This window comes from Vicia villosa, linkage group LG6, assembly GCF_029867415.1.
Source record: "Vicia villosa cultivar HV-30 ecotype Madison, WI linkage group LG6, Vvil1.0, whole genome shotgun sequence".
In the NCBI taxonomy this organism is placed as follows: Eukaryota; Viridiplantae; Streptophyta; class Magnoliopsida; order Fabales; family Fabaceae; genus Vicia; species Vicia villosa.
The window spans coordinates 127,689,145-127,714,854 of NC_081185.1; the positions used below are offsets into that span (position 1 = coordinate 127,689,145).

A 25,710-nucleotide genomic window follows, 5' to 3' on the forward strand; every position below is an offset into this window, starting at 1 on the left:
GAGAAACAATTATTTTGTACCGCCTGTAAGCTCCATGAAGAAGGCCTAATAACAAGTGATGAAGAAATGAAACATGTGAGATCTCATCCTTGCCGAGAACACATGGTCACACCCCTATCACATCTCCCACCGTTGAATCTAATCAAACGACAATTCACACATGATGCAAAATCACACGCAAACAATTTTAAACGTCCATACTATATAACGATTAGATCACGTCATTTCAAGTATTCAATCTACTTTTCATATTAAAGCTATTTTTACTCACCTATTAATTTAGACATTTGAATATTAATTTTGTAGGTCTTCCTCCTCTCCAACTCCTTGAATGTCAGATTCATTGCAACAAAAAATTGATGTGTGATATCTCAACTCAATTTCATCACTTGTTACAATAAAATATTTGTGTTGTCAATTTTTTTAAACATGTTCTAATTGAACATGTCCTAAACAACTTATGAACACAATATATCCAACACCATTCGATTTGAAAGACAGGATTAATTAATTAATTATATTCATGTAAAAAAATTGTAAATCTAAAAAAATGGTTCAAGAGAGGCAAATAACATAACCCTCTCTTCTCAACTCTTCACTCCCAAAAACCCAAAACCCTTTCTTCTCAACAATGTATCTCCCCCGCCACACACTCATCAGAACCTTCCTCCACCGCCGTCCCTTCTCCCATTCCGCCGCCGCCATCCTCCACCCTCCAGAGCCAGACCTAGAGCCCCTCACCTACCTCCCAGGCTTTCCAAAACCCGACCCTAAATACGACGAGACCATCCTCGCTATCCCCCGCAGAGATTCCGGGAAGAACATTTCAGCAAAAGAGCGCAAAGTCGGCCGCGTTCCGAGCATCGTGTTCGAGCAGGAAGATGGCCAGCATGGTGGCAACAAACGCCTCATTTCCGTCCGCACCGATCAGATCAGGAAGCTCGTTAACCACCTCGGACGCTCGTTTTTCCTCTCACGCCTCTTCAATCTACAAGTTCTTCACCAATTCGACTCCGATTCAAACGCTAACAGCGTCGATGTCATTGAAAACGTTCGCGTTTTGCCCCGCAGTGTATGCATTGTTCTTTTCCTGATTCTTTACGTTTTGATTTGTGAGTTCAATCTTTGAGTACAATTGTGGATGCTTTGAAATTGATGGAATTTGTTGGAAATTTGACAGCTTCATTTGAAAGCTGGCACAGATGCACCTTTGAATGTTACATTTATAAGGGCTCCATCGGATGCTTGGTTGAAAGTTGATATTCCTATTGTATTCATAGGAGATGATATATCCCCTGGACTCAAGAAAGGTTAGTATAATAACTGAATAGACCAAGTCTACGGTTTCTGCGTAGGTTCAGTTTTATGCTTATGGGATTTTATGCTAGATGGTATGTGCAATTGGTTATATGTTTTGTGAGAAATTTCAAGTTCGCTGTTTCATATGGATATGGATAGCAAAGTGTGGTACAGTGCAATGTCCAATTTTTTTATCATGATAGGTTTAAGAGTTAGGTGTTTGGATAAAAAAACTTAATTGAGCTCTTATTCAACAATTGTTTAATATATGAGTGGTTTCCGATAAGTTATTTCTACTTTCTACCTACGAAAATGGAACTGAGAGAGATCTCTGCAACTGCAAGTTCTTTATATAACCTATTCTAGAGTCTATCAAACTAAGGTGTAAAGTTTTTGTAAACTATTTTCACAAGCACTGCACTTCCAAACATTTAAACAAGTACTTATGTGATAGGGTAAACCTCAATAAGTGTACTCTAAATAGGAATGCTCTAGTTCACGTGGCTTCCATAAGTGTGGCATTTAGTGAGAGTTTGATGCACACAACCTTACCATGAGCAGAGAGGCTGTTTCCACGGCTGAAAAGCCATGACCGCCAGGTTACAAGGCATCAAGTAACCTTACTGTTATTCCAATTGATATTATTTTAGAAGAAAGCTCTCTACTATTGATGATTTAGTTGTCATAATTTTATCATGTTAAATGGCTATACTAAATGGATGTTCTCTATGTCATTAGTGCTTCAGAATATGTGCTATAGTGATCTATCTCTACGTTTCTTATGTAAAAGATACGTTTGTATTTAAAATTTATAAATTAATACAATAATATAGATGACTTGGAGCTCTAGTATTCATGTCTTTTTATTCCAATTTCAACTATGACTGTTGATCGATTTTGTTGAGCTACCCTATTATACATATCTAGTAGTAGTAAGTTTTTTAATTTGAGTTCCAATCTACCTGAAGTTTTAATTTATTTATTTTCTTACTTGTGGTGCTATTAGTTTTGTATTGTTTCTAAATTCCAATGGTTTTCTGTTATTTCCAGAGGTCCAACTGAACTTAGAAACAATATCAAGCATCTTAGTAGTTGTACCCATTTGATTCTGGAATATTTTATTATTGTGAATTTTAGAATGCTATTCTGTATTGGAATGACAAGGTTGAGAAGATATTCCGATTCATGCAATTTTGTCTGTTGTCTTATTAAGTGTCTTCTGTGCTAGTTATTATTACAAGGGTAGAAGATAAGTTCTGTTAAAAATTGGAGTGTATGTATTGAACATTTCTGACTTTTCTGCATGACCCCCCTACTCTAACCGATATGGGCGCCATGGTATGGATATTATTATCCTTACAGTAATAACATTAACAGATCATTTTGTTTTATTCTTACAATAGTCGTTACTTGGCTGAGTAATATTCATCACTTTACAATTTTGGCAGGTGCTTCGTTGAATACCATCAAAAGGACTGTTAAGTACCTATGCCCTGCAGACATTATTCCCCCATATATTGAAGTGGATTTAAGTGAGTTAGATGTGGGCCAGAAGGTGCTCATGGGTGATCTCAATATTCATCCTGCATTAAAACTTCTTCACTCAAAAGATGAAGCTGTTTGTAAAATTATGGGCCAAAGGGTTTCTGAACAACAACCAAAGAAATCCAAGTAACTACTTATTGCATCTTTGGTGGTTGCTATTGCTGCACCGAAGCATTTTTTTAGCTCACATGTAACATTTGCAGTCATCTTATTAGTTGATTCTTGGCTGCAGTGAAGGACACGGCTATAGAATTCCAATGTTAGGTTTTTCAAGCTTCCTTTTCATTGCCTATACACTTCCTTCCCACCTTTCAGTTCACTCTTTCTGCTGTTTCTTTTGGCATATAAAAGAATGTATTGCAAATGAGAATAGGAAGTTGATATGGTGAGATCATGAATGCAATAGAAGTGTTTATGTTTTTGGGTTATTACAAGTAGAGGGTCACCACTGAGTCCCCTCCCATCCTTAATAAATTGTAGTTTAGGCCTCTTCTCCATAACTCCAGTTTGAATGTTAGATATCTGACAGGTGATTTATAATTTTTTTCTACATTGTGTCAGTTTTTGAATTTGGCCATGATATCACTCTTAATTTTTATTCATGTTTCACAACTTTGCTTGCAAATTAATATTTCACAATGCTGTGAATTTCAGTCTACAATGTCTAGTTTTGTTCCAGATATCAGTTTTGCATTTTACATTCCTACAATGAAATTTTCGTAGCTAAGCTCGGGTTAACACAAAGTTCTAGAAATTATGTTACAAATACCAACCTTGTATGATCATTGAATAATGTTCTTTTTACAATATAGCAGCTTAGAAACTTTGCAGAAGCAAATCTATCCGGAAAGATAGCCAAATATTTATTTCGATTAAGGTTTATATTGATTGTTTGTGGTATGTATGTTGGTGTTTTCATCTGTTCAGCCTCTTATTACTTAGGCAATTCAAACATTATCACAAAATCGACCAAGCTTGGGTATACTCATTATCCCACATGAATTTGCTTGTTTTTAATCCTTTTATATTTTTAATCCAATGAAATCACACAGGCTTTCTTTGTCATTCACTTTTCTGAACATTTGTGGTTGCAACCACAAACCATCTATCTCATTCTGTTATATTCAACTCACAGATCCACGTTTTACCATTTCTATGAATAGTTACTCTAGCCAAGGCTTCATAAAATACATCACACCTCTTTTTCTTCTAACAATGTTGTTTTTTGTCATCCGAAAAATCAGTTTATAAAAAACTTGTGAGAATAGATTGTACCCATTCTCCGAAGCTGTGAATATAGTTTCACCTATTAATAATAACGTAATAAAATAGAATTAAGAAACAAATAGATGCATACAAATTTTCTTATTATATCAGAATAACTAAGACGGTATAGACCTTCGTCACGAGTCCAATATTACATGTTTGAATATATGAGGGTGCATAAGGCTGGAGCGCTATTCTCATCATAAATAAGACTAGTAGCGCCGATCCCTTCATGAAAGTTGTAACTTTTATCGATATTCAATTTTACAAGACCTGATTGAGGTGATTGACATCACACTTCATTCCTGATCTTGTCCATCGTTTCTTTGTCAAGCAGATAATGATCTAGATCATCATGTAAAGTATGAATCATCACACTTCTTTCAATGGTTATCATTCAAAATTTTATGATTTTTTTATCTCCATATACACCACAAAGCAACAAGGAAAGCTTAAACAAATTAAGCGTGAACACTTGTTTTATCTAATCTTTAAGTGTATTTCGATGAGAAGAATAGTCGAGTATACTTGATACGGATAACTTTTCAAATCTCTTGAACAAAGTGACAATCTCTTTAGCAATGAAGCAGACGTTCATTAGTTGTAATTCAATTAATGGTCCACCATAAAAACTGTAATCCAAACACATATATTCTTAATGATCTCGAGCCACTAAATTGTAGTCACATGAGATGCATGAGAGATCTTAAATGAAACTCACCAAATTATATCATATACTTGACACGTGGATGAAGTCGCCACATCATGAGGATTTCTCAAGTATGACTCATCCACCAAAATCTTTGATGAGCGCGGTCAAACCCAGGGCTGACCCAACATAATGTGAAGCCTAAGACAAGTATTAAAACAAAGTTTTTTTTGTTCATCCACTATAATTAAATATTTGATTTTTAGAAGAAGTTTTAAGTTTTTTACAACTAAATTTTTAATATCTACTATAAAACTAATGTTAGTTTTGGTAGTTAAATATTTACATTTTTTAATCAAGATTGAGTTATCTTTCAAAATACAAAAAGCCAAAAAAAATAGTAAAATTTTCTCACTTGTGGCCCTACTAGATTTGAACACATAACCTTTTAAATAAAACATTATTCACTAACCAATTGAACTAAGCACGCATTTATATACAATTTTTGTTTTTGAAAAATATACTGAATTTTTAATTTTTGAGGCCTAAAATACCTTTAAGAAAAAAATATTTTTTTGAGGCCCAAGGCGAGGGCTAGCCCGCCTTACCCTTGGGCCAGCCCTGGTCGAACCGGTCAAGTCTAGTAAAATAACCTTGAAACTGCATGTCTCACTTCCTCAAAGAAGACTTTACTAGTATATAGTATATACCTACTTCAAAAACTAGATGATGAGATCATTTTTTCACAAATCAAAGTTCGAAGGACCTTTTGCTTGACACATCGCAAAGAGGATCACTACTATTGTATTATATTTGTTTTAAGTTCTTTTATGCATGAATTCGTTAACTTTTTTGACACAATATTATATGAGAACAGAAAGACATGTGTAACTCTAGAAAATTTTATCCCATACCCTCACATTTATTCCTATATCCCTATATTAAAAATAATTTGATCAAAATATCCTCATATAAATAATTTATTTGTCTCATTTTTTTATTTTCCCACCATTTATGTTTTGAAATTCGATACAGGAAAAAACTGTCATACTGTAACACTTTATGAAAGTGTTCCGATTTAATAACATTCATGTTTCAATTTTTTTTATAAAAAAAGTCATACTGAAACATTTTTTAAAAGTGTTCAAGTTGGATATCATTCATGTTTCAAAAGTTAAAAAAATTCATACCGGAACACTTCGGTTGAATGTGAACATCTTTAAAAAAAGTGATAGTCGAAAATGAGTTTGGACAACAATTTAAAACCGTGGCCTAGCAAAAAGACAACGCTTTTAAACTGTTCTCAAAGTTGAAATATCACTCCAACCTTTGACAAAAGATACTAAAACAATTTCATTACTCTAGGTCACGCTTTCAAACTGTAGCTGAAACTCATTTAGAATTGTTTTTTTTAACTGAGACACTTTTTTAAAGATATATTGTGTCTTAATAATACACTTAACCGAGACATTTTTTGAAAGATCTTAGGTGTCTTAATAATACACTTAACTGAAACACTTTCAAACATAAATGGTGGAAAGGTAAAAAAAAATGAGAGATATAAACTTTTTATATGAGTATTTTGGTAAAAAAAATTCCAATGTCGAAGTAGAGGGACAAGTGTGAAGGTATGAGATAAAATTTTCGTAACTCTATTAGTCACCTCCGTTTTTTGTTTGTTTCGTTACATTCTCAATTTTATTTAGGTGAATTCTTATCTACCCAACTCAAAAAATTGACAATTCTAATATCTAATAAATATTAGATATACTAAAATTAAATAGTATAAACTATAAAGTGATTGGTTCAAGGTGTATCCAACTTTTTCTATCCAACTTTTTTTGTGATGGATAGAAAATTGTGTCATTTGATTTAATACTAGCGTCCAGTTGTCGCTTTTTCAATGCGAGTTTGAGAAAATATAAGCAATATTTTTTATTTTAATTTAATTTTAAAAAAAATACATAATATTAGAGAGTTATGAGAAAATTAATAATGATAGTTTAAATAAAAATTATTAGATAAATTACACAATAAAATAAAAGTAAAAATGATAGAAAAATAGACTATACCAAAATAAAGTATTGATTTTATATAAATGATAAAAAAATAGACTATACCAAAATAAAGTATTGGTTTTATATATGTTATAGATGCATTAATGTCAATAACTAAAATGAAATGGTTAAAATTTTGCAGTGTTCATGTTCAAACAAAAAACATTAAATATTTAAAAATCATATTTATCCAAAACCAACAACTCATTAAATTTTCTTATTTCAAAAACATTCTGAATATGTAAATTAAACAAAATCTCAACACAATCTTATCACAAATTAATTATTAATTACAACTAAAAATAAAATAAAAACCCAAACTCAAGAAACAAAGTGGATTACAAATTCACAACGATCTACACAGATTCATAATATAAATCCCCCTTCACTCAAAAAAAACCCAAACCTAAAGAACATGCCAAGAAACGATGCACACTAACAACAACAACTCACAAGCTACCACCACCACCACCGCCATGAGCATTCTCTCTTCCCGAACAAGCTCCCGTTCCGTAACCGAAACCGTAAACGGTTCACACAAATTCGTAATCAAAGGCTACTCACTCGCTAAAGGAATGGGAGTCGGAAAACACATAGCCAGCGAGACTTTCACCGTCGGTGGTTACCAGTGGGCAATTTACTTCTACCCCGACGGTAAAAACCCCGAGGATAATTCCGCGTATGTTTCCGTTTTCATTGCGCTTGCTTCCGAAGGAACAGATGTTCGTGCTCTTTTTGAACTCACGCTGCTTGATCAGAGTCCGAATGGAAAGCATAAGGTTCATAGTCACTTTGATCGATCTCTTGAGAGTGGGCCTTATACTCTCAAGTATAGAGGCAGCATGTGGTTCGTTTAATCGTTTCCATTTTTGCTAATTTTTCTGTTTCATGATTTGGTTATTATAACTTTCAATTGATTTTAGGGTTTAGGGTTTTGAACTGTTTTTAGCTTTTGATGTAAAATTAGGAGTAATTAGCCAAACTAACCTATGATATGTTGCTTTTGTGTTAGGGGATATAAGCGGTTTTTTAAACGTGCTCAACTCGAGGCGTCATCCTTTCTTAAGGATGACTGTTTGAAGATAAATTGCACTGTTGGTGTTGTTGTGTCGTCTATAGATTGTTCTAAATTGACTACCATACATGTTCCTGAATCTGATATTGGATCGCATTTCGGCATGCTGTTAGAGAACGAGGAAGGCTCTGATGTTACTTTCTCTGTTGGCGGAGAAAGGTTTCACGCACATAAACTTGTTATGGCAGCTCGGTCAACTGCATTTGAAACTGAGTTTTTCAATAGGATGGAGGCAGATGATTGTGATGTTGTTGTTACGGACATGGAACCTAAGGTTTTCAAGGTAGCTCTTTTCTTCTAAAGTGTCATTTTCCCTCCATCCTTTTGCAAACATGCATGTTCTAACTAATCGAGTGTTGCATATTATTTGCTTGGTTATCTAATTTTTCTTGAATCCTATTGTTGGGCAGGCTTTGCTTCATTTTATTTATAGAGACGCACTTATAGAAGATGAAGAGTTCTTCATGTCAGGTTCATCGTTCATGCCTTCAATATCTGAAACATTTGCAGCAAAGTTATTAGCTGCTGCCGAAAAGTATGACTTGCCTAGACTTAAGCTGATGTGTGAGTCTGTACTTTGTAAAGATATATCTATAGATTCTGTTGCCTATATTCTGGCTCTTGCCGATCGTCATCATGCTACGGAGTTAAAGTCCATATGTCTACAATTTTCAGCTGAAAACCTTATTGGTGAGTTTGTTTATTTTTTACAAAAGTATAGTCAGCTACATTTAACCTTATTATATATTGGCATCACTTTGGTTCTGCAACTGAGTATTCTTCAGCGACATTTTACTTGTTATTTGACGAACAAATAGATTATTGCTACATGCATAATCTTTTCCATTTGCTTTATGGCATTGACTTAGTTTGCAATCATAAACTGGTTAGGAGGACTTCACTTATAATTGTTCTGGTGGTGGAATGCATTAACAGTTTAACCCCTTACGCTCTCCCTTTTGCATGTGGAAATTTATATATCAAACAGGAACAATATAGAAACTGAGAAGATTCACTACAGATCATACTTAACCTACTGTACTTAAACAAACAGATTCACCACAGATCACTGTAAACATATTACACTTAAACAAAGTCAATGTTTTTTTTTTCACTCTCACACTGATGAAAATACTCTGTAACTGTACTATCTTTTTTTTATGGTACACTTGGTTGCTTATATGAAAATATACTTTTAACTCTCAATATTATGAACATGTGGAGCAACACTGTTTTTCTTGATTGAGTTTGTATCTATGTATTCGCTACAGTGGTAGTCGCTATGTCAAAATCTAGGGAAACAACACAAAACTTATGCTGTACACATAAAAGCTCAAAAATAGAAGAATGCACAAAATTAAAGACATCAATAACTACGATTTACCTTCATTCAATATTCAAACCGAACTTAAAGCAAATAAGTTACAGCCTTCAAACTTTAAAATACCTCAACTAGATATTTAAAATACATAGTGCATTTGATTTGATTCCTTAGATGGAATCACTGTTTTAAAGGGCTTTTTTGTCATCATGTTTTCTCTCTTCACCTCACTACTACTAGATCTCATTTGTTCTGCATCCTCCTCCTGTTCTGTGTTCTGCTTCTACGCTGTGTCTCCTTACATGCTTGGAGATCGCATAAGGAATGGGAGAAAGAGCTGTTCAAGTTTAGGAGAGACAAAGCTGTTTCAGAGCAAGAACAAATAAAACAAAACAAAAGCCCTATTTGGTTGTCATTAACAATTTTAGTGTGAAATGACCAACAGGTCCAAAAAAATAGAGGGAAGGCAAGGCGTAATTGAGGGGATTTTTGGGTTTTTGCAAGAGTTTTACTTAGAAGCTGCTACGGAATAGTATTTGCATTGCAATGCGACATCTGCTCCTTAAAACTGAAACACAACGAGGTTTTGTGTAGCGATAAAGTGCTGCAACGGCGCGATAGCAGTCGCTCTTGAGTACATAGGACTGAATCATTTTGTATGTCTGGATTCTTTTCAGTGTATGTATGAATAATACTATATCTTTCATTATATATATTTTAACTTAAGTGTAGGAAAAGGAAGAGTGGTTAAAAAAAGACATTTTGTTACTTACGCCATTGGAAAATTTTCTGGCCTAATTACTTGGGTTGATAATGGTAAATGATACTGAAGATCATTTTGTCTTGTTTTTATATTAATTGAGGAAGAAATATCCTTTTCTAGACTTAGAAGCAAACATTCTTTACTATCTGGGTGTTTGTGGGATCAACCACATCTTGGTCCATTTGGTAGTTGGGTGCCTAGGTTGGAGCCTATATACTCAATGTAAGAATGGTTTGGCAAAAATATGGAAAAAAATTCCAAGTACAAGATGTGCAATATTGTATAGTCATGTTAATGCAAATTTATAGAAACTATATAAACATTAAACATTTATATAAATACATTTATATAAATGCACAATATTTATAAATAGACATTATTAATTTCTCTTTTATACATGGCAAGATTAGTAGATAACTAACTATCTTAATAGAAATTAGAAAATGCATAATAGAAAATAATGCAAAAGTTTCATATTATTCCCCAACCCATGTTAGAATGTCACAAGAAACATCATTAGTCCCATTGCCAATTATTTACTATTTGATACAAATTGAATCCTTCTTGTTTCTGTCAATCCCAATGTCCATAAAAAACTAACTTTTATGCCGAGTTCATCAAGACGCAATACTATATATTGTTTGCCAAGTGACAACTCTGCCAACTCAAAAACTAGTTTAGCATATCGAAATTTGAACAAATCACTATTGTTACGTGATATACTATTTAATTCAAAACGTTGTCAAATAGCGACTTTAGTGGTGCTATAGCCCTGTTGTCTAACAGAATTTGAACAAATTGTTATTTTCTTCAATCCATAATTGACAATATTGTGTCCCACAACTTCATCTTTTCTAAGCAAAGTGTTGGAATGCACAAACAAAATCCTCTATACTTTTTTTCAAATCCAATTTGTTTCTCTTCAAAGAATAGCTAAAGGAGTATGTAGTCCAATCCCTTTCACTGCATGATGACAAAGTTGTACAAGAGGCTTTAATCCTTCTCACTTCAAACTTTCATCTAGATTTCATTATTGGTAGCAAACTGGTTTTTTCCGTGTCGGAGACCTGTGACTAGATCCTACTAGAAGGCACATAACAACTTGGTACCGGAGCTAGTTGTCATGGATGGTGCAGTAAAATTGGCAGTCAAGCTGGATCCATCTATAGAAAATTGGCTACACATCAAAGTGTGCTGGAGGAGCAGGTGGCCGAAATCACCATTGCAATTGGAGGGACAGCAAAGGGACACATTTGGGTATAATACTCAAGGACTAGATAGAGGTGGCCGTGGTAGTGTGAGGAATTTGGACAACAAATCTGAATCAATATGAATTGTACAATTTTATGATTATGCTTGCCCTCAATGATTACGAGTATACCCAGAATCGTGTTTTGGTGGAATCGTCCCTATTAATCGTGGAATTGTTTAATCAACAAACTTCTAAATGCTTTTGCAATTCTGGTCGCTGTGGTGGGAGGACGGAAGACAGTGCGGTGCGCACAAGGGTTGGGGAAGAGGACACGATTCTGGTTGTGGGTCAGTAGAAGACCGGTTTCTTTGCTCGGATTAGAAGATGGCTCGTTTTCTTTTTAGGGATCAAGGCAATGCGCCATATAGAAATTAGTTTTTATTTTTATATAGGAAGTATGTTTGTGTTAAATGAAAAGATGCACAATAAATGCAGTTAATCGAAATGAATCTTTCCAAAGAAAACACATTGTTTCCCACTTTCCCCTGTAACCATTCCTCCTATAACAACGGAAGAGCCAGTAAAATCTCAATTACAACTCTCTCTTGCATCGTTTCTCTTGTTCCTGCTTTTCATGCTGCAGTTTCTTCTTCTACCTAGTTCATCTTCTGTTTAGATATTCAAGTATGATTTAAAGTTTTTTACTTATGCTATTTTATATGCATATATATGAATTGATACGCTTTTATTTGAGATTTATGAATTTTGTGTAATCTTACAATTTGCGTTACGATTGTGCAATTTACAATTATACTTCCCCTCTCTGATGCGTAAACTCTCGGTTTTAGTACCTTGGATCTATGGTGCCAAGCTACTTTAAAAATGGAATTCCCCCCAACATGAGGAATATAATTGTGGTTTCCAGTCTCTGTTAGCTCCAAATTATGATCTTTAAACCTTGCCAACAGGTTGACTGTTTCCCCGATGGGTTGGTAGAGTCAGATTGACATGGTGATGAGACAGCTGGGGAGCCTCAGAGTTGCTCAGTATGTAGCTTGGGCGTGGGAGTAAAGACAGTTATTCTTTGGGTGTTCTAAGCTCACATGAAGAACCGATAATCATCCGAAGAAAGAACTGAAGAAAAAGTTGGATTGCATGGATCTGTTTGGGTTGTGTGCTGTGATGGGGCAGTGATGCAAGGATGGGATTGTACGCAAGTGAAGTTACCACACTGCTTTTGTCAAATGCCACAATGTTGGCCAAATGTTAGGGTTTTATTAGCATTCAGTCAGAGTTACAAAATTGGGATCTAACTTGTAATTCCTAACAGGCTTACACAAGTTCACCTGTGTTAGCCTGTGGGAGTTTAGTAAACACGACTGGTATCGAAAATGGAAATATTTTAAAACAGGAATAAAGGCTTGTTTGGTATCCATTAGAATTGAATCACTGACAACCAAAACACTAAATTTGACTTCACGGTTTTCGTTAGAGTTGTGGGGCTTGATGTTGGCTTTATATGGCACCGGTCTCATGAACCCGTATAACTGTATAGATGAGTCAAATTGTGGCAACATGGTTCAAGCTTTTAGCTTCAGGACTTTTGTGCTATTTCTGGGAAATTTAATTTCCAGAAGAACTTGATTTAGGCATTGGGCTCTTCAACTGTGATATGGTTGTTAGCTTTTAAATGTAGCAAGAAATGTGTTCATCAGAATGCCTAGGTCATGTTTCCATCGTCATGAATTTGTGCTCTGCTCTTAAGCATTATAAGTTGTTTATATTCAAGTCTTCAATTCTTCACTCTTGTCATAGACTTGTGACTTGTTCACTTTGCTTTTTATTAAAGGAGTAGATCATACTTCTTCCTGATATTTTTCAAAAGCACCTCATCCTGGATAATATCTGTTTATTTTCCGTGATTTTTATTTTTAGTGTTTGCCTAAAATCAAGAAACGACCAAGTAGTGTCCCTCAGTTGTATTGTATAACAGTTGATTCTAATACCATTTCTTTATTCTGTTTGCTGCAGCTGTGATGCAGTCTGATGGTTTTGAGTATCTAAAGGAAAACTGTCCGTTGCTGCAATCAGAACTGCTCAAGACAGTTGCAGGAGGGGACGAGGAATTTAGTGGAGAAGGAAAATGCCGAAGTGTATGGGCCCAAGTTTCCGATGGTGGCGAGACTAATGATAGAAGCGTAAGGCAACAAACCTGGGAAAATGGAGTTGAAAGAGGTCAGAGCTTATGGGTTAACCTTTCTGACGGCGTTAACAATGATAGGAGTCCAGGGCAAGAAGCTTGATGAAGTACGCTACCACAACTTGTTAGTTAGGCTCAGGTATAGATTAAACTCTATCAATAACCCCCTATTTGAATGGAGAAGGGGGAGAGGAGTGCTAAACAATGTAAAGAAAGGAGGCTGAGATACAGCCACCATTGTAACATGACCGTTGTTGTTGTTTTGATTATTGATTATATGTTTACACGAATTGAGTTGTAGAAATAAGTGACATTGTATGGAAGCTTGTCTTGTCTGTTACATTATATTAACTGGTCTTGCTTTACTTGATATGGTAGCGTTCTTGAAGAATATTTATTTTCACGTTGTAAAATTTATTGACTTAACCAATGTGCAGTGTTATATGACAGTTGTTTTATTATCTCAATTATTACTTTGGATTTGTTCTTTATACAGTCTCATTTTTTCATCTTGCAATTAATTTCTTCTAACTTCCAATTTTGTTTCTAAGTCAGAGTCTTAAATTTTCTTACTATTATCTATGTTTCAGATCAAAATGAACAAAAAGACACTGCCTCTTCACAGTCCAGATTTTCTGGGTCATCATTCAAGCTCACAACACTAACATGTTGACTTGTAAAGTTCAACTGTCATAAGATTATGAAATACAAATTGTGAAGAATTATAATTTTGATTTGAAAACTTTATTATGAAGTCCACAGCGCCGAGATTAATTCAACACGTGGGAAAATATATGGATCATTTTTGTGACATTAGAATCAAATCAACTAGACAACTACCACACCTTTTCCCTTCTCAAGTGGACATACCTGTGTCAAATCCTAGTTCCAAATCATTGAAGAAATTCAAAGTTAGTTAGTACAGGGGTGCAAATTTGATTTATGTGCATTGTTTTCTATAACTAATGGTTGAAAACACTTACATCAGTATTTGATGTTTGAAATATAAAATCATTTCCAGCGCTATTTTCAACTCTCAATAGAAAAGTATTGCCTTTTAAGCCAATCGCGTGTGGAACACTTCCTGCATGCATTTGACAACAATATTTGAGTTAAACCGGAATAAAAAAGATTTAAATCATAACCAAACAAAAAAAAAAACTACATATTACTTAAAATTATTAGGCTGTAATTTTGATTCTCTATTTAAAATAGAGTTTAATTGGTATGCACTATCGGTGTAAAAAAATTTATACTTGTAGTGCATCATAAAGATCCCAATAAATTATTTTAATAGAAATTAAAATAAAAGTAAAATATTTTTAATAAATTAACGGGTCAGTGTATTTCAATTAATATTTTCTGATTTATTATTCTTTGATATATATATATATATATATATATATATATATATATATATATATATATATATATATATATATATATATATATATATATATATATATATATATATATATATATATATATATATATATATATATATATATATTAGTATGATATATTTATTATTTTAATATTATTTATTAATTTAATTTAATCTAATTAATTTTATTATTTCATTTATTTCACTCATAATTAAAATGTTGTCATTTTGTAATTTTCATTTTTTAATATCTTTTAGTATTTTTATAATATTAATAAAAAATAATTTGTAATTTGTATACAAGTCAAAAATCGATTCAAAATAAATGCTATAAACATGTGTTGTGTTTATAAGTGGTGTTATTTACAATTTGACACGTGAATTTAAATGAAACTCTGATATCATTATAAAGTTTGATTTAATTTGTTTTTTATAAAACTGTCTTATAAGATAGAAATTACTGCCCCTTATAAATACTTTGTTGATTTATAAGATAGAAATTACTGCCCCTTATAAATACTTTGTTGATGAAATATATTATTTAATGTGAAATTCTTAACACTATAAAATTGAATCAATTCAAAATGTTTTCTAATCATTCTTCCAAGACCGATTGAATCGCAAATAATTTTATATTGTATCGAATGAATTATTGTCTCAATGCAAAATGTATAACAAACACTCTTAACATTAATAAAATAAATAAAATAAATGCCAACCGTTGGTCAAAAGTTCTACATTTCATTGTATTTTCTCATAATAGACTAATTTTATATAATATAGTTTTAATTATTGTATAAGCCACTTCCACTACAACACGTGATCGTATATGACAATTGATAAGGAAGTGTTTGTTTAAAAAATAAAACGACAACAGTGCATCTCGGGCGGAAACCCTACTTCAATAATGATCAAATATCTACATGTGATTGGCGTTAGTTGGTTCAGTGGTGATTGACGCTGGATTTGGTAGGGAGACTAAACCGGTGGTATAAAGATTAAGCCATAGGGATAAGATATTTATCTCGGCATGAAATTAATTATAGTTTTACTGTTGATCAGTTGCTGTTTCTAGAGCTGTCAATATGGGCTACCCGGCCCTAGCGGGCCCTGGGCTTTTCAGGGCTGAGCCAAAAAGAGCCTGGATAATATGAACTCGAGATTTACTACCCGAACTCGGCCCTAGATGGACTTCGGGCTACCCGATCCTAAATAAACTTTTTTATTTAAAAAATTAAAATAAAAACTCCATTATATTTATTATAAATAAAATTAAAAATTATGTTATTTTAAACATAATACATTTTTAAGTACTATATTATCTCTTATAAATACTATAATGTGTTTCTAAATACAATATAAGTCTAAATTGTATAAAATAATACTTGAATATTTATTATAAGAGAAAACTTAATATAATATGATGAAAAAATGTTTATTATATTAATGTATAATACTTAAAAGAGAAAGATTGAATAAAATAGAGATAAAATTTAGTTAAGGGAGAAAAATCAATATGCTAATTTAGAGTAAGATAATATAAATATTAATATATTTTTTTAAAATTGATAATTATGCGGGCCTGATGGGCTACCCACAGCCCATATGGACTAGCCCTAATGGGTAGCAGGCTTTTTAGGGCCGGGCTAAAAAGGCCCTGAAAAATATGGACTCTAATTTTAAGGCCCAAGTCCTATAATTTTTTGGGCCTGGCGGATCGGCCTATATGGACTAGCCCATTTTGACAGCTCTAGCTTTTTCTGATTTTTATAGTGACCAAAAGAATGGGTAGCCACTAAGTTATCAAGCTAAAACAATGGCATTACTTGTCATGTTAGTATATAGTTAGAAGTGTAGTAAATATATCTTTATTTGAAAAAAAATCATTTCTTGTAAAATTAAAAAAATAATAGAGATAATATAATGTCTGTCATCTTAAAAAAAAACATTTAGAAAAGTTTGACCTATCCAACACATACAAATATATCTTAAATCTTTTAGAGTCTCTTCGCCAAGATAAATAAAAATACCATTATATTTGAATTAAATTCTAGTATTTTGATAGAGATAAGTTTTTTGATTCGATATAATTTAAGTATGTTGTTGAAGTCTGCTCACATGCTGATATCAAAGTCATGCATGTTATAATCGAAATGTGTTTTAATATGCAATAGTCGATAATGTTAGATTTGTTAACATATCAAATTGTCTCTGTTTGTTTAGTCTAACTGTTTAAGTTAGTTTGTAGCCTAAGTTACCTTAGTAGTCTATAAATAGACCAGCTCTCTCAGGTTGTTGAGAGATGTTGATTGTTGTTATTCACTTGTAACCAGTAAACTCTAATAGAGAAAGTGAATAGAAAAACAGTTACAACCAATCCTATTTTTTCTTCTTCTTTCCTTTTCTCTATCTTTTGTGAAATCTAATAGGGTTTCTTGTATTTGTTCAAGAAACCCAATCTTTCTCATAGTTTTTGTTTGTTCTTGACGACACTCCGACACAACATATACAATATGAAAAAAGTTAATAGATAGCAAGGTAATTTATGGAGGAGGATTCGAGAAATTTGACGATAGAATTGATTTTGCCATCTAGAAAATTCAAGTCAAATATATTTTATACAATTAAGATTACACAAGACATTGAAAGGAAATATTTCCAACATGGACAACGAGAAGTTAGAGGAAATAGATTTGGGAGCTTTGAGTACAATCTACATGTCGTTGGCTAAGAATATTCTTGTGATTGTTCTTGATATGTTGTTAGCCAAAGAGTTTCAGAAGAAAATTGAAAGTCTATATCAAGAAAGAGGTATTTCAAGTCGATTCTTATTGAAGGAGCAATTTTATAACTTGCATATGGATGAAAAAACGAAAGTATCAGACATCTAAGTATTCTCAATAGTATTGTATTTGAATTAGAAACTATTAGAGTCAAGATTGATTATGAAGATAAAGCTATGAGACTAATATAGTCTCTTTCATCTTTTTTTTTTTATCACAGTCTCTTCCATCTTTTTAATAACATATTAAATTTGTTTTGATATGTGGAAAGAAAACTTTGTTTTAAATAAGTTGCTAGTAAAATTAATTCTAAAGAAAGAAAATTGAAAAGAGAGAATAATATTTAATCAAACTCTGTGTTGATGGTTAGAGGAAGAACTTATGTTAAAAAAACAATAAATAAATTGGGTGTGACATTTTGAAAATGTGAAAAAATTAGACATTTAAAATATAGGTGTTATGGTGGGACAACGTTAAAGAAGTTCTATGAGTTAAATACTATCAACTTCAAACAAAAAAATTTAAATATCTACTACATGAAAAAATATCTGACCCTTTTTCATGCTTCAGATATGTCATGAGGACATACGCTAGATATTTAAAATTTGTGTCTTTTTCAAACAAAAAATAAAATTTAATAAGATATATAAAATAAAAAACATATTTAAATTCTTATAAGATATACTTAAACCTTAATATAAAAACAAGTTTAATTGGTGCACCTTTTTGGATAGGGATAAGATTCTCTCCCGACAATTTAACCGGAGAGAGTCAAGTTAAAATCTGCACCATTGATATTCTTTTCAAATTTCAAGTGACTTTAACTTTATATCAACGAAAAAAAAATGGATGGTTGAGATTTCACATCAGAATAATGAATCTCTTTCTGCAGCAGAGGATCTTATCTTAGCGTCGTTGATGTATACGGAAAAGAAACTGCTGAGTCATCTTCCTTCATTCTTCGTCTTTTCCTTTCGTCTGCAAAACCAAAAGGGTCAAAGTGGGTGACGCAATTTTCTGGGATTCAATTCAACAAACTTTCCTCCTATTTTTCAAATTAAAATTCATCACACAAAAACACCACCAACGCTTTGATAACACTCGTATATTACTGTATCGAAATTGGGAATTCGGATAATGATTGTGAATATTGGGAATGACGGTGTTGGTGCTGAAGAACGAGAACGAGCATGGTTTAGTGGATTTCGAAGCTTGATTAGGAGAAAGCAAGTTGATTCTGTTCATTTCAGGAGTCATCCGCAATTGGCTAGAAAGTTATCTGCTGTTGATCTTGTTGGAATCGGTAATTAATTTTTCATTTTCGATTTGATGAAAATTGTTGCTTTTTTAGTTTTTACTATACTGAAGGTTATTGGTGATTCTTGAAAATTAGGGGTTGGAGCTACAATAGGAGCTGGAGTTTATATTCTCATTGGAACAGTTGCTAGGGAGCAGGCAGGTCCGGCACTTGTGTTATCACTCTTAATTGCGGGAATAGCTGCTGCACTATCAGCTTTCTGTTATGCGGAACTTGCGTGTCGATGTCCGTCGGCAGGGAGTGCTTATCATTATACCTATATTTGCATTGGAGAAGGGGTTGCTTGGTTGGTAGGTTGGTCCCTGATTCTGGAATATACAATCGGTGCTTCAGCTGTTGCTCGTGGCATAACCCCAAATCTGGTTTGTTATACTTTTTACTTCTGTTTTTCTTAATTTTAATCTCATATTCTCTTTTACCATCATGGTAATATGTAGTTTTGAATGTACTAAGAGAGTAATCAAACACACATATTATAGGTTATCAAGAGTCGTGAATTGTATGACACTGGTGATGTATATTTAGTCCCTCCGGTCTTATATTTAATATAAGCAAAAGTCAAAACGTATTTGGTATGTTTTGACATTTGAGTATATTCAAGACCGTGGAGAGGCCAATATACTTCATTTCAACAAGAACAACATACTTAACAATTTGGTTTTGCATTTATTTTGTTTTTGCTTCTTACAGGCCTTGTTTTTTGGTGGTCTAGACAACCTACCTTCTTTTCTGGCTCGTCATACCTTACCAGGTCTTGGAATAGTGGTTGATCCCTGTGCAGCTGTATTAATTATGCTTATTACCATCCTCTTGTGCCTTGGAATCAAGGAGGTATGGATTTTCAAGTAAAACACATACACGGTCACCATTTTTCTAATTACCTATTTTAGCATACCGACTTAATTTATCTCGATTGATGTTTCAGAGTTCAACGGTACAATCCGTTGTGACAACCATAAATGTGTCTGTCATGCTATTCATCATTACAGTTGGTGGATATCTAGGTTTCAAAACCGGATGGGCTGGTTATGATCTCCCGAGCGGGTAATGGTTGTTTGAGTCTTCATTTTCAGGTCTTCATCTATGTCATTACTCTTCTTGATATAGCTGAACTTTCTCTTATATCTCAGGTATTTTCCTTACGGAGTGAATGGGATGTTTGCTGGGTCTGCAATAGTTTTCTTTTCATACATTGGTTTTGATTCAGTTTCCAGTACAGCTGAGGAGGTAAATAGTCCCAAGAGGGACTGATCTTTTAAGTCAAATGTAATTCGTGTCGACAGAAACTAAATGCAAAGCTCATAATTCAAAAGCACACATGCATTCGTGAACAATGCATTTAATATCGTATTGTTAATTAAGGCTTTTATATTGTACCGTATTTGTGAAACACCATTTTCTTCAAATTTTTGTTATTTAAGGTTTTTATTGTTTTTGTGCAGGTCAAAAATCCTCAACGAGATTTGCCAATCGGCATATCAACTGCATTAGCTATATGTTGCGTTCTGTATATGCTTGTATCAGCAGTTATTGTTGGCTTAGTACCGTATTATGCATTGAACCCTGACACCCCAATCTCCTCGGCATTTTCTACATATGGGATGGAATGGGCAGTGTAAGGTTTGCTAGGGCATACTGTTTTATTGTTTAACCAATCTAAATAAATGGTTGTCTCTTTACAATATTATGCTTCAATTTCCATTTATTTTACTGATGACAGGTATATAATAACAACTGGAGCTGTCACTGCTCTTTTTTCCAGTTTGTTAGGATCAGTTCTTCCTCAGGTACGAACATAAACAAGTAAAAAAGATTTAATAATTTATTTCTTTAGAATATCTGTTAATTACTTAACTTGGTTATGGCTGTTAGGCTTTGGTTATGGATTTTTACAACCTAAATTATTTTTCCATTTTATTTCATTCTCGCTCTAATTTTTTACTAGGTTGTTTTTGTTGTCATCTTCCTACTTGTTCTGTACTTTTGAGTTAGAAGGAAAGCTTTAATTGGATGTTAGGAATTGAGATTGAAATCATATCAAATTTCATATTCACTTGGCAATATTCCCAAATGTTTTCGAAATAACTATCTAAGATACACATAGACATGTTAATGCACGTTGATACTGGGTACCGTTATGATTTCTTGCACATGGTAAATATATCTTTCCATTGACACATGTTTTGCAGCCACGGGTCTTTATGGCAATGGCTAGGGATGGTCTGCTTCCCTCTTTCTTCTCAGATATCCATAGGCGCACACAGATTCCTTTGAAAAGCACTATTGTCACTGGTCTTTTTGCTGCTGTTCTTGCATTCTTTATGGATGTTTCACAGTTAGCAGGAATGGTTAGTTTACTTTTTAGTTGTATTATAAATTGTGACAATAACTTGGTTGCCACATCTTTCTTAGATTATTATAAACTTAAACTGTTGTTATATTCATTGCTTTGGTAATACAGGTTAGTGTGGGAACATTGCTTGCATTTACCACAGTTGCAGTTTCAGTTTTGATAATCAGATATGTTCCACCTAATGAAGTTCCAATTCCATCTTCACTTTTAACATGTGTTGATCCATTATTGAACCAATCTAGCGGTGATATTGAAGAAGAAACGACCATGAGTCCCGTAGATCTTGCTAGTTATTTTGATAATAGTCACCTACATGACAAGCCAGACGTCTGGCTTGAACATCCTTTAATCATAAAAGAAGTGGCCAAAGGTAATTGTTGTTTGAATCTTGGTTATCAGATGTTTAAATTAGTCAGGCAAAAGCATATTATAGAAATTAATTCTCATATATTTCAATTGTATGTAATTACAATACAATAGCTAATATGTTTAAGTAGAGTAAATTCTAGACCTAACAGGCTTCTTATGTATCTCAGTGTTGTAATTACAATACAATAGCTAATATGTTCAAATAGAATAAATTCTAAACCTAATGAGTTTTACTTAAGAGACCAAATACTGTAATAACTACGAATATTACTATTTACAGTCTATTATTTAAAATACTTTAACATTGAGAGTTCAGGGTGTCATTTTCATGTTTGAACCCATTCTTGTGATTTGGATACGACTTTATAATTCATCTATAAATTGGTCTTTACGCTCCTTTCACGTGATACACTGATGACTGATCTTCATTAATTATGGACTGGGCTACTTGATGATTCAGTTCCTTTGAAACTTTCAATCTATATTTCACACACACGTAGTTTTGAAAGTTTTGAAACTATATTTTACACTAGCCTATTTTCAATCTTGTCAATCATTTTTTTGCTATTCTTTTTATCAACATTTGCTTCCATTTTTTTTCCAATGAAATGCTAGTTCACAAATTGAGTGTTGACTTCATTATACAGAGGAACGGAATGAGAATACTAGGAGAAAACTTGCCGCTTGGAGCATATCCTTTCTATGTATAGGGATTCTCATGGTAACTGGTGCAGCTTCAGCCGAAAGGTGTCCCAGGTATGTAAAATTTAACAATATTTACTAATCTTGAAGTATGAGATCACGCTGAACTCATTTTGGAAAGAACAGTGTCTCCTTTGAGTTAGTTCTTTATCCTTACTCCTGTTCCTTTCCGGTGATTATTTGTGTGTATGCAGGTTTTTGCGCATAGGGTTGTTTGGAGTGGGCGTAATTGTCCTTTTGTGCAGCATAGTTGTACTGGCTTGCATGAAGCAAGATGATACCAGACACAGCTTTGGACACTCAGGAGGTATGTGCACCACCAGACAAGTCTAAATAACCAATCTAGTCATATTTTGGTGGATTTCTAAAACTTCATTTTACACGTAACTTGGTTTGTATTTCAGGCTTTGCTTGTCCATTTGTTCCATTCCTACCCGCTGCCTGCATTCTTATAAACACCTACTTACTAATTGATCTTGGGTGAGAAATTTTTTGACATTAACTTTACTTCCTATTAAGTATCCATAACAACATGCATGAATTAGTTACTAACATCTAATTATTCTCGCGTTTGAATTTCAGGGCTGCTACATGGCTAAGAGTTTCCGTGTGGCTTTTAATCGGAGTACTTATATACTTGTTCTATGGACGAACTCACAGTTCATTGTTAAAAGCAATCTATGTTCCCTCGGCTCGTGCTGACGAGATCCATCGATCTCAAGCAAATCATTTAGCCTAGTATTCACACAGCTAGCACTACAGTTACCTCACAACAGGTCCCTATCCTTTGGTCAGGGAATTGTCACCTTGGTGTATCTTACACCATCAATTTGTAAATAGTCATGCTATGCAAACACAAAAAGTTACATCTCTCCCATGACATCTATAAAATCGTGTGAGATTTGTAACTAAGTTAGTCTTTACACGGAAGTCGAGTTAGAGGGAAAATATTTAAAAAATCAAAATAGCTGTAAAAGAATAGAGTGTCAATGTTGTTTTCTGTGGTTACTTAGCATTATTCATTTGTAAATATTTGTTCTAAAGCCAAAACTTAGTGTCAGCTATCATATCAATCATAAGTTCATATCCACCATTGTTCAACTGTTTATTTAAGCATGTGTGGTACATCATGGAAATGTCTTGAGAAATTAAGGTACCGGCATTTGTTTATTTTTTTTGTTAAAATATATTTTTGCGTAAGTATTTCCCTTTGTCTCAGGATCTGATTGTTTCCACTTTGAAAAGGGGTAGTCCTTTGTTTTAAGTGAAGCTAGGATATTCAGCTTCTCAAAATTGCATTAAAATTGGCTTTGGAATTTTATATTATTGTTTTAAGTTTTTTATAAATGATTTTTATAGTGTTACATAATTTTGTGTGAAAAAATTTTATAAAGAAATTTTTTATAAAAACTTCAAATGAAAATTTTGTTTGAATAGTTATTCTTAAAATGTGATTTTAGGTGTTTCATCTATTTATGAAAAGAAAATTGGATGATAAAATTTTAAAAAATCACTTAATTTTGAAACTATTTCAAATAGATTTTCATAAAAATTATTTTTGAAATACGACTTTTTAAAAAAAATTGTGATTTTGACTAAATTTTGATTTTCAATAATGTATCTTTGTGTCATAGAATGTCAAAATTAACGTTTCATTTTAGAAAAAACAAAAATAAAAAAAGTTGTAATATTTTAAAAAACGGTTTTGAAAAATCTATTTTAAAAAATACAAAGAAAAAAAATCCATTTTTTAAAAGTTGAAACAAACTAGCCCTACTTATTGAAACTCATAACCGAACATGCTTATATTGTTTGTTACTGCATTTGCAAAGTTGTAGACACACGATTTATTTGAAGCTACATGCACTTTGTAGCTTCTGAGTTGGACGGGTTTTCAAAACACTCGTTTAGTCTTCTTTTTTTCACAATTGTCTCTAGCGTTCAGAGATACATATGCGAATGTACCTTTTTTCACACACAACTCAGATGAAATTGTTGAGACACCCTGTTAAAATTTAGTCTGAAAATGTATCTCCATATACTTTAAAGGTTAATTCGGAGATGCATTTCTATAACCCCTCTTAGTTCAATATTCAATGAGTTTTTCGGAGATGTAACTATGGATTATGCTTTGTTAGTTCAAACCAGAAACAAGTAGGAACAATGACAGAATGGAAAAACAACACAAATTAACATTACATAGATAATTATTAATGTTATTATGAATTTAACAATACATGTCATTACAAACGAGTGATTCAGGACGTTGCAACTTCCTTATAATATCTTCGGCTGATCTTGCAATCACCGCATCTAGCTCAATCAGACCTTTTGTGGAGTAACGGTAAAATGTACTCCACATGACTTTTAAATCATCACGAGTTTTCATTTCAAGCATGGTGAGTTGTATCTTCACTTCATTGTCAACCGAGAGTGAACAATACTTGAGTTTGACAATATAGGAAAATATTAAGTTTGGATTTCGGATTGACGATTAATATGTCCTAAAAGACCCTAAATTGAAGTGGGGGATTTTCGCCATTGAAATACACTATTTATTCTGATTTTTGTAAAGAAAATAAAATGAGAAACCATATTTATAGAAGTTGTAGATTAATAAAGACATTACAAACCCTATCATATCATCATGACATAACTCATATAATAGATGCATCTTCGGATCTGCCCTTTTTTTCCCAAAAAAAATAAGAGTCCTTACGGAGATGCACATCAGTATAATCCTTTGTTTTGTTTTTTTAATACTCTAAAGGTGTGGCTGAATATTCATCTCTAGATCCATCCAAAACACTATTCATACAGAACCAGTGTATTATGCAATGCAGAATTTGGAAACACAAAAGTTGTCCAAAAATTACCACTCAATTTTATAATATTATGCAGTCATTACATGTAAAAAAACGAGTTTCATTGTTAGATTACAACTAAAATGCATCAAAACATGTCATTACCTATATTTATTGGTGGTTCATTCTTTGACCTTTCCTTATTTATTTCTCTTTCAATGTCGTTCAACTTGGTGAACTCTTCCATCCTTTCTAGAAAATGATCCGACCAAATTTTAACATCTTGTGTAAAATGTGTCGTTCACTCCGGTGATGTCTTTGGTATAAGACATCACAGTTTCAAATAAACCTGAACAAAATATTTTTTTATAGACAACCAATACACATGATACATTTAGATGGATTTTGAGGTGGCTTTCTCCAAAGTGGGAAGAATGCTTCTAATAAACCATATCATGTTAAATCAATACAGACTCTATCATAAACATTTTCTATAAGGTGTCTCATTTTTGGGAAGCGCATCCATTTGTCAAACAGAGCCGGACCACTAGATGGATTTTGAGGTGGCTTTCTCCAAAGTGGGAAGAATGCTTCTAATAAACCATATCATGTTAAATCAATACAGACTCT

The 25,710-nt window shown here is 33.0% G+C and overlaps 3 protein-coding genes across 5 annotated transcripts; all 3 read left to right on the plus strand.

Annotated features, from left to right (window-relative positions):
* The first annotated feature begins 527 nt into the window (after window positions 1-527).
* Window positions 528-3,394, plus strand: LOC131609952 (uncharacterized). Its single transcript, XM_058881790.1, has 3 exons — window positions 528-1,072; window positions 1,181-1,310; window positions 2,748-3,394. Exons 1-3 carry the CDS (start codon window positions 632-634, stop codon window positions 2,972-2,974), a joined length of 798 nt encoding a protein of 265 aa, XP_058737773.1. The 5' UTR covers window positions 528-631; the 3' UTR covers window positions 2,975-3,394.
* A 3,744-nt stretch (window positions 3,395-7,138) lies between these two features.
* On the plus strand, window positions 7,139-13,737 carry LOC131609953 (BTB/POZ and MATH domain-containing protein 4). Of its 3 annotated transcripts, none has more exons than XM_058881794.1 (4): window positions 7,139-7,663; window positions 7,829-8,174; window positions 8,302-8,581; window positions 12,136-13,142. In XM_058881794.1, the coding sequence occupies exons 1-4, from the start codon at window positions 7,245-7,247 to the stop codon at window positions 12,138-12,140; spliced, it is 1,050 nt and encodes a 349-aa protein (XP_058737777.1). In that variant the 5' UTR covers window positions 7,139-7,244; the 3' UTR covers window positions 12,141-13,142. The 3 variants fall into 3 exon arrangements, with proteins under 3 accessions (XP_058737777.1, XP_058737776.1, XP_058737775.1); XM_058881793.1 differs by lacking the exon at window positions 12,136-13,142 and adding an exon at window positions 9,658-9,949; XM_058881792.1 differs by lacking the exon at window positions 12,136-13,142 and adding an exon at window positions 13,199-13,737 and having other exon boundaries at window positions 7,143-7,663.
* Window positions 13,738-18,371: 4,634 nt separating this feature from the next.
* Window positions 18,372-23,306, plus strand: LOC131609954 (cationic amino acid transporter 4, vacuolar-like). Its single transcript, XM_058881795.1, has 13 exons — window positions 18,372-18,837; window positions 18,928-19,214; window positions 19,543-19,683; window positions 19,778-19,896; window positions 19,983-20,079; window positions 20,295-20,467; window positions 20,573-20,639; window positions 21,042-21,200; window positions 21,314-21,575; window positions 22,222-22,330; window positions 22,471-22,583; window positions 22,681-22,756; window positions 22,859-23,306. Exons 1-13 carry the CDS (start codon window positions 18,672-18,674, stop codon window positions 23,013-23,015), a joined length of 1,926 nt encoding a protein of 641 aa, XP_058737778.1. The 5' UTR covers window positions 18,372-18,671; the 3' UTR covers window positions 23,016-23,306.
* Window positions 23,307-25,710: the final 2,404 nt, after the last annotated feature.